The sequence below is a fragment of the Quercus suber genome, unplaced genomic scaffold (genome assembly GCF_002906115.3).
Source record: "Quercus suber isolate HL8 unplaced genomic scaffold, Cork oak 2.0 scaffold_2, whole genome shotgun sequence".
Classification (NCBI taxonomy): domain Eukaryota; kingdom Viridiplantae; phylum Streptophyta; class Magnoliopsida; order Fagales; family Fagaceae; genus Quercus; species Quercus suber.
The window spans coordinates 1,270,917-1,280,841 of record NW_027069469.1 but is presented as its reverse complement, the minus strand read 5'-3'; the positions used below and the strand labels follow the sequence as shown (position 1 = coordinate 1,280,841).

Genomic DNA, 9,925 nt, shown 5'->3' with positions numbered 1-9,925 from the left:
AAGCACATGGAGGTGGTTTAATGGGTCATTTTGGTGTAAGGAAGACTTTAGATGTGTTACATGAACATTTTTTTTGGCCAAAGATGAAATGTGATGTGGAGAGTTTTTGTGCTAGACGCATTACCTGTAGGCAAGTCAAATCTAGAGTCTTACCACATGGATTATACACCTCTGCCTGTACCTAGTGCACCTTGGGTCGATATTTCTATGGATTTTTTTTAGGCTTGCCTAGGTTAAGGAAAGGTAGGGATTCAATTTTTGTGGTTGTTGATAAAAAGTGAGGTTTTGTTTTTTCTTTTGGTTCTTCAAGAACTGTGAACTTATCAAGGATTCTTCCTTATGGCGTTCAAATTTTATACTTTCGGTTTGTGATTCAGTTATAATCATTGGGTTGGGGTTTGTTATTTATACCTATGGTTCGCATTTCACTTATGAACGTTGGGGTTTGTTATTATTATAATTATTAATCAAAACTATTATATCAAACACATATTATATATTATTTCAACCATTATCATGTTTTTGAGACTCTGGACTTTACTCATTTTGTAGGCTTAAAAATACACTGGAAGTCATTGGACTATATGACCCGATGTCAAGTTTTGAATGCAACTCCCCATACAAACCCAGTTTAGCAAGGTCACCATTCCAGCGGACAACACGTAGCTGTGTACCCAAAAACAACCCCCCGACAATCTTCTTCTCGAGTTAAGGTTTCATAGGATGTCATTGGGAGCCCAAAATCCTTCCATACCTTGATTGATTCATCATTCTTCACTGACCATTTTAAACCCTTGACATATATTGGGCCTCCCTTTTTACAAGCAATCCAAATACTTGAGCAAGGTAGCTTCCTCCCTTCTTCGGCTATTCTTCTTGGAGATAGGTATTTTGTAGCCAACATTCTCGCCCAAGGGGATTCCTGTTCACTGGCCCGCCTCCAACATAGTTTAGCAAGAATAGCTTGGTTTCTGTGCTTCATATTGTAGAGTTCCAGTCCTCCCATAGCAGAGTATTATATGCAATGCCATGCTCTTCCCCCCAAGGTCTGTGATGCAGTAGATAAAATAATGAGAGACTTCTGATGGGGATCAACAGAAGAAAAGAAAAAGATGCATGTGGTATACTGGCACGTTGTCTCTCTGCCTAAAGAGCCTATTCGAATTCTTACCAGTACAGAATTGTTTTTCCAATATTATTTAAAAAAAAAAAAATTCTAAAACACGGAAAGCACGTATAAATAGGCTACTTAAAAAATGACACGTAGACTTTAAGCATTAGATTGGACTTTTGCAGTAGCCAATTAAAACCGAGAGAACACGTAATTCAAACTAATCATCATAAATACTAACGTCGAATTGGAGTCGGTCGCCTTATATGCACCGCAACTCTCTCTCTCTCTCTCTCTCACAAATCAAATTCATCTTTATTCGGACTTTGGCGAAGACTCTAGAATTTCTCTCTCCCATGGCTTACATCGAACGAGGTTCGTTCACATTCTCTCTCTTTTTCTTTGATTAATTCGTGCTTAATTCATAAATCTGATTGCTTTGAGAAACTATTATTTGCTTTTTTGGTCGTTAATTTACTTGTTTGGAATAGTGAAATTAGGGCTTTTTATTATTCGGTTTTGCTGTGAATAATTATGCCTTTTGATGAATTGATTCGCTTGGATCGCCCAACGTCTTTGTTCCTCTGTTCTCAGATTTGTTTTTTGTAATTTTTAAACACACACACACACACATATAAAATTAATTACAAAGTTTGATAGGACCCTTTTGCAGATATGCAACAATTTTGAATTTTAATCTGTAGCTCAGGATCAATGGGAAAATTTTCCAACTTAACTTTGACATGGTTTTGCTTTGAATAAATGTTTTCTATACTGGAAAAGAAATTTATGATTTTTTTCACCACGAACCCAAGAATTATGCATAACAGATTGAATTAAAAAAAAAAAAAAAATCCAACCTCACTCTTATAAATTTGATAATTTGGTATCTTTATTTCTGGGCTTGTTGATGAGCTGACATGAATTGGCATGCAATGAAATGAGCTGCAACTTGATTTTGAAGAACTTGTGCCAGGTTATTTCGTTGATGATATGTTGTAACAAGTGGTGTTTGCAATTTGGGATTCATTTCGTTGCATATGATATTCTTGCATTTTTGTGATTTAAAGATGGGAAATTTGATGAATCAGGTTGATTTTGGGCTGATTTGAGCCAAAATCAAGCTCAGAAAATTAGGTATTAGTTAATTCTTGTATTGATTAAATTAAGTTATAATGACCTGGAATCTAGTTTAGGCACATCTCTATATGAGCAATTGAGCTGAGTTCGGAAATGACCAACTGATCATTCACAAACCAACGGTGGTTCTTTGTTGCCATGGCTTTCTATTTATTTGTTGGGGGTATTGGAGAGGTGTGTGGAATTTGATTTTATTTCTCTCTGTTTTTCATCTCTCTCTTTCTCTCTTCCTCATTTTCCCTTCTGGGTCTCCTTTTTCCATGCGTGTGACTGATCATTTTCAATAGAAGTTTCTGAGTGTTTCTCAAGAGTCCTTCACTGTACGCACTAGAGACGGAGAAAACGTTGGAGGAAATAAAGATTTTATGCCAACGCAGTCTTATGGAGTGGTCTTGTTGCTGGGGTTTTACTGAGTATTCTTTTCTCTCTGAGTTTATGCCTTCTCTTAGCTTAGTTTCCTGACTTCTCTCTTGTTGCTGTGTTGTGGTGTGTTGTGTAGTGTTGTGCTGTGTTGCTGTTTTGTTGCTATTGTGTTGTTGTTCATCGTCATGAACATTTTGTACTTCTCTTTTATTTTTTTCCCCCTGTAGTAAAAGTTTTCTATTTACCTATTAAAAAAAAGAGAAATATCTTTTTTAGTTAAATTTCAATTATTTTTCTCTTCTTCAACCTTACTGTTGACATTTGCAAACTTTATTGAACTGGTTCCTTTTTTGGCCTCAGCTTATATCTTTGTTCTTATTCAGTAATTTTTTTAATGATAAGTAATAGGTGCAGTTTCATTAATCATATCAAATAGAATCTTTGTGAGTTCATGATGACGAACACAAAGGAACTGAGAGTACAAAAAATCATATAGGAGGTCTAGGAGAAGCTAAAAACTCAATAGTGGATGTAAAATCAGTGAAACCCCAGCTCCTTGACCAATCAAAAGAGTGCTTTGAAGCACATATTTTTAATGATCCAAGGAGCTTTCAGTGTTCTCAAACGAACGACAATTTTGTTCTCTCCAAACAATCCCATCAAGTAGCCTCGAATTAAGTTTCAAATATCCAAACCATGCTTCCAAACCAATTCCTCCAACAAAATAATAAGCTCATTACCAACTCAGGCATGACCCATTGGATCCCAAAAATCTGAAGCACATCCTCCACAAAGCATTGGCAACATCGCAATGCAGTAAAAAATGATCCACTGATTCACCCGCTCTACGTCACATACTATTCATTAGTTAAGAAAGACCTATATTTTAATTTTCATATTAATACTACTTTAGTTTTTTATTTTCTATTTAGATTTAAGCTTAAAATCTTCTTCTTGAGAATTCTTCAATGTTCAAGTGTTTTGGACAAGGACCAATGATCCGGTAGCTTTAACAATGTCTGCTAATTGAGAAAAAAAGAAAAAAGAAAAAAGAAAAGGTCCAATGATCCAGTCTTTTTAACAATGTTTCTAATTGAGAAAAAGTAAACATCTTTGTTTCAGTTGTGTTGTTTGAGTAGTTATAGCTAGCTTCCTGCATATGTTCTTATGTTTCCTGTTTTGTGTGTAATTTCCAGTCTAATTTTAGAATAGTGATATTGATGTTTTGGTTTTTTAATTATTTAAAAAAAAGATATTGATGTATTTTTTGATTAAATAATACAGATGGATTGGTTTTTCCTCTCCCAGTGTTTTAGAATCCATTTTTTTTGATGTCATCGATCCTTGATGAAGTTCATTTTTACTCCAACCATCTCAAATTGTTTGGTCCTTTATTCCATTTTGGGATGTGTCAAAATGTAGTCTTCTTTGGAAAGTCAACAAATTAATTTTCAAACTTACCCTTTATATAAAATAGCAATCCATTCTTTCACTAAAATTTAAATTAATGAGTGTAGTTTTGGAAATTGATAAATTTTTAACCTAAAGAAAACTCATTAAATGATATTTGCTTAAAAAGTTGAATTTTCTAAATTGAACCAACGATGTGGGATGGAGGTAGTAATATTATTTGATAAATGCCATTTGACAATCAGGTGAACAGCTAATGATATAAAGTTCAAAAACAACATTTTACATAGTTTTCCTGTACTTTACAAAATATATACAGCCATCATCAAAATTAAGTTCAAGGTTGAATTAAAAAAAAAAAATGGCCAATGGGTAAAGACCAAATAGTACTAGAATGGCAATTGTGACTTCTGTGCCTAAAATAAGCTCTGAAATGCAAACCTAAAGTATATAATCATAATCCTCATTAAGTATAAGACCAAATTCATTGTCAACATAATCATCATCATCATAATAGCCTCACTCTCCTTGAATAAGATTACGCTGTGAACTAGAACTTGATCTCATGTTGAATCTTTCTTCTTCAACTCCAGCAGCTCTAGCACTCCCAGTCAACCACTCTATGTGGTCCCTTAGATATTTTTAATGTCTTCTAGAATTTGTAATGAGGATTGAGGGGTGGCCTTGTCTATTGTATCACACCATATGATTGGTCTTTGTATGACAAATCAAGAGCCCATACAAATGGCATTAGATAAATAAAATAAAAATAAAAAAGTCTTGCTTTTTTTGCACGGATTAAAAATGCGCAATAAGCATGCTTTTCCAAAGGTGCTTTGCTTTAGGTGCAAAAGGCGCTCAAGGCTTGGCACTTTGAGTGTGCTTTTGCCAATGCAACTCTCTATCACTGCTTTACTTTATGTTGTCACAATGGGCAGTTTGACGTATTCTGTTACAAAAGTTGATCATTGGGATGCTGAAATCACTAAAATGTGTCCTGCAATGTAATGTGAGACTGAAATTACCAACTTTTGTTGCATATTGTTTTAAGATGCTTTTGTGATTTGGTGTCATGGTTGATTGAATAGTTTGTGGGTTCAATATGCCTCTGGTGTCACCAAATTTGACATTTCTTGCTCCAGTTTAATTTTTGATAATATAAACTCAATTCCTGTTGAGGCCAAAAGAAAAGACTGTAGATGTATTCGTTCCTCTTTATTATTACCATGAGCAAGATTTAACCAAGATTTGGCACACACGCTTGTTCAGGTGTTGTGAAATCCAAGCGATCAATCTGGAAGCTCAGGACAATCACCGACTTCTTCTGGGCCATTCTTAACTACATAGGCGTGTTTTTTACGACTATGTTATCGGTAATTCTTAGACTTTCCTTGTCTTCTCTACTATGATATATGTACTAGCTTTGAATTATCAAATTGGTCTTTAATCTATTAGAAAAATTTATGTTCTTAATGCTTACATGCCTCAGATGGAGAAGTCAGATGCTTACAGGAAAGGCTCTGGTGGTGGCAAGAAATGGGATGGTGGTGGCCCAGGGGCCAGGAGGTGGACCATCTGGCAGTGGTCCACGTGGGCCGCCCCGTGGATTAGACAATGTTCGTGGACTAGACAGTGTTCGAGGGGACCATAGTAAGTTAATTTTGCCCACCTTATTTATTTTGATTATTTAAAAAAAAAAAAAAAAAAAATCAAGGGATAGCACAAACGTCTTGATACCATGTCTTATGAAGAAGAGATCACTAGTTTGAATCTCCCCATGGGAGCCAAAACTCACTTATTAAAAAAGAGAATCCAACTTTATTTTTTCAACATTTTTTTCACTCATTTTTCTAATAAAGATGTATTTCTATACCACCAGGTTCCTTACCCGCATGTGGTTCTTGCTGTGGTTAAGCATCCAAGCTATCTGTTGTGCATTTGTGATATTGTGAGATCTCCAATGGTGTGCTTTGAAATGTGTAAGGAATTAGGAACCCCCACCCCAATAAATAGTGAGGAACTGAAATTGTGTAATATGTTTATGTCAATAGATTTCTCAAGAAAAAAAAGGTTTCTCAAGTCGTTAAATGAACCACCATGTTGTTGATGATGATGATGATGATGTTGTTGTTGTTGTTGTTGTGTTGTTTAACTTTACTTAAACAAGCCTTAAGAGGGCGTTTAGAACTCTAGCATCAATCCTCATTATACAAAAATCAGTGAAGGATCTCATGAGCAACTCTAGATCAGCAGACACAACTTCTATGGTCCATTCATTCTTTCACCCTCCTGAGCACAAGTAACAAACCATCATTTTACATTTTTACTGAAAAGAATCATCACCATTGTTATTCCCTTATGCATCAAATACAGTGCTTCTCTCAAAGCAAGACAAACAGTTTTAAGTTTTAGAAAAAGTCATTAGTTATAAAAGCCTGCTAAGATCCTGTTGTCAGTCTTTACAAATAAAGCAAGAGCCCTTCCACTTTGATTTACTATTGCCCCAGCTTCTATTAAAAATTAAAACCTGCCATTTTTTACCTTGCCATGTTTGGTGTACCGCCTCAAACTTGCTCCTGCCAATGGTTGTATTTTGCCTTAATCCCCATACCTCCGTGAATTTGTACAGCAGGTGTTTACTGCTATTTAACAAACTAAACATCATTTACTACCATGAGCATAACAGCTTCATATGCTGTTTTTGTCTGTAAATTGTGATTTACAGACAAATCTGACCAGTTGTCAGGAATGCTCAAATCTCATTCCAACCAGCTTTAATAATTGACTTTAGTTCTAAAGACTCAATTCTTCTGGTAAGCTCTATCCTATCTACACAGCTCGAGTCAGGCTACAAAACATGAATAGATGATGCACGGTTTCATCAATATCATTGCACAAAGAACATGGTGTATCAACAAGCAAATGTCTCCTCTGTAATTCCACCCTTACAGTGAGTTCATTTAAAATTTTCCACAAATACATTAGTTTTTAAAGAAGTTTAAGTTGCCACATCCTACATCTCTCACTCGTTGATGTGTAATTTTGGGTTTCAATGGTGATGGTTGAGGTGATTGGAGTGGCAACACAAAGTGGTCACAGAGTGGACGGTGGATGTTTTTTTTTTTTTTTTTTTTTTTTTTTTTTTTTTTTTTTTAATTTAAATAAAAATTAGTAAAGTGGGAGGAAATTGAAAGATTCAGTTGAAAGGAAAATTTTCTAATGGACTTGCTACACCATGTCATCTTTCACCCTATTCCAATATGTATGCTTCGAAGCAGCAGTGGAAACCTCTGTGGAAAAACTTGAACAAATGAGAATCCACACAACAAAGAGCAACAAATCTACAATATTTGGAATCACTAGCATATATCCAAAGAGAAAACCTAAATGAGTTGAAAAACAAGACACACTTGATGAACAACCCTCCGCGGGAATGAGAGGAAGAAGCCAAAATGTATTAGGTTTTAATGGACTAAACTAATACTTAAACAAGTAGAGGGTAGAGACGTTTTCATTGTGAGCACTCAAAATTTGGAGGAATTAGAGTATATAATGTTGCATATCATTCTATTTAATCAAACAATTAAAAGGGATTAACTTTTTACATTTTATTGTATGATCACATTTACTTATCAAAATTGTGTTGTAGAAATATTATGGTGTTTGTGTTTTTAATTTAAAGAACTAAAATTTGGGATAAATTACACTTTACCACTCTAAATTATACCACAGATTACACTTTGCATCCTAAACTATTTGAATGCACGTTTTGTACCCTCAACTATGACTCTTATTACACTTTGCACCATGATATTAATTTTATTGTTGTGTTAGAAGGGCACATGACTTGCATGTGTATTACTTAATAGGCACAAAGTTAAAAGACCAAAACCCCCCTTTTCCCAGTCAATTAAAAACAAACAAAAACTTCGTTCTTTATTTTTACCTCTCTCTCTCTCTCTCCCCAATCAAAACTGGTGAAATCGTAAATCCCCAAAACAAAATCATCAATGGCACCACCACTGCTCCACTATCGCTCTCCCTCCGTGACATTTTGGTTATTTGGCTCCTATAAACTAAAAAATATTTCAAGATGGCTGGTCCAATTTTTTTTTAAAAATGATGATGATGGAAATCCTCATCGATAGAACAAAACATGGTCCCAAGTAAATATATCGGTAAATTTTGCTATCGGAGCACTTATGAAATGTTATACTACATAGAGGTAATGATGCAAACCTCAATTGACACGCTTTGAGACCCAACAACGAATAATGAAATATTTGCCCAAGAAAGCTAAAATTCAGATTTTGATAGAAATCCCAACCCAACGTTTATAAATGAAACGCAAACCAAAGGTATAAGTAACGGACCTCGACCCAATGATTATAACAGAATCACGAACTGAAGGTATAAAATTTGAATGTCATAAAGAAGAATCTTTGATAAGTTCACGGTTCTTGAAGAACCAAAAGAAGAAGGAAAACCTCACTTTTTTTTTTTTTTAATTCAATAATCTTCCATTACAATGAGTGCATGCTATTTATAGGACATGACTGAAAAGAGGAAAAATATAAAAAATGTTCTAAATAATAAAAGCCTAAATTAAAGTTGATTTGGTCTGAAATAACATCTCTAAAATAGGAAAATAGCTAAAAAAACGTTCTAAATAATAGAAGCCTAAAATTAAGGTGGATTTGGTCTAAAATTAGCAGCTCTAGAATAGGAAAAATATCTATTAATTGGTATGGAGATAGAAAATCAATCAGCCATTAATCCACACCATAAATCATGCCTAATTAAGCTAAATTAGCCCTTAATAGCTTGGGTTAAATTTATTATGCTTTCATCTTCCTTTGGGCCAAGTTTAAATGTCTTGTGTTAGAATCATCCCAAATCTCTTGAATCAGCCCATTAAGTGCTTCTTTGATCTTCTTGGATCTTGCTCTAGTAATAGGCCCAATTGGAACATGCAATAGATCCTTTGATGCTTGTTGATTCTTATCATTCCCCCTCTCTTTAAAAGGATTCGTCCTCGAATTGTCACCTACATCAAAAGGAGAAAGATCAGAAACATTAAATGTAGCACTAATGTTGTACTCACTTGGAAGATCTAACTTTTATGCATTATCATTGATTCTTGTAAGGACTTGAAATGGACCATCCCCTCTAGGATGTATCTTGGACTGCCTATGGGCTGGAAATCATTCCTTTCTCATATGCACCCAAACCCAATCACCCGATTCAAAGAGGACTTGTCAACGACCCTTGTTGGCTTTGGTTGCATATTGTTCATTTTTCTTTTCTATATGTTGCCGTACACTTTCATGGAGTTTCTTCACCATCTCAGCCTTCTTTTGACCATCCAAACTAGTCATTTCATTAGCTGGCAAAGGTAGCAAATCCAAAGGAGTTAATGGATTAAAACCATAAATAATCTCAAATGGTGAAAAATTAGTAGTAGAATGAACGCTGATTATATGCAAACTCAATGAATGGCAAACAATTCTCCCAATTTTTCAAGTTTTTCTGAATTATAGTACGCAACAAAGTAGATAAAGTTCTATTTACTACCTCAATTTGTCCATCCATTTGGGGTGACAAGTGGTTGAAAACAATAGCTTAGTCCCTAACTTTCCCCACAAGATTTTCCAAAAATAGTTAAGGAACTTAACATCATGATTAGACACAATACTACTAGGAGCACCATGGAGCCGTACTATCTCTCTAAAGAACACTCAGTGATGTGGGTTGCATCATCAGTTTTATGGCAAGATATGAAATGTGCCATCTTTGAATACCTATCAACAACTACAAAAATTGAATCTCTACCTTTCCTTAACCTAGGCAAGCCTAAAACAAAATCCATAGAAATATCAACCCAAGGTGCACTAGGTAGGA

General features: G+C 34.9%; 1 protein-coding gene across 1 annotated transcript; it reads left to right on the top strand.

The window, feature by feature from the left end:
• The first annotated feature begins 1,344 nt into the window (after positions 1-1,344).
• Positions 1,345-6,137, top strand: LOC111993130 (uncharacterized). Its single transcript, XM_024024999.2, is given in 5 exon segments — positions 1,345-1,486; positions 5,294-5,397; positions 5,514-5,572; positions 5,574-5,674; positions 5,904-6,137. Coding segments are annotated over 5 exon segments (408 nt in total). The 5' UTR covers positions 1,345-1,377; the 3' UTR covers positions 5,939-6,137.
• The last annotated feature ends 3,788 nt before the right edge of the window (positions 6,138-9,925 follow it).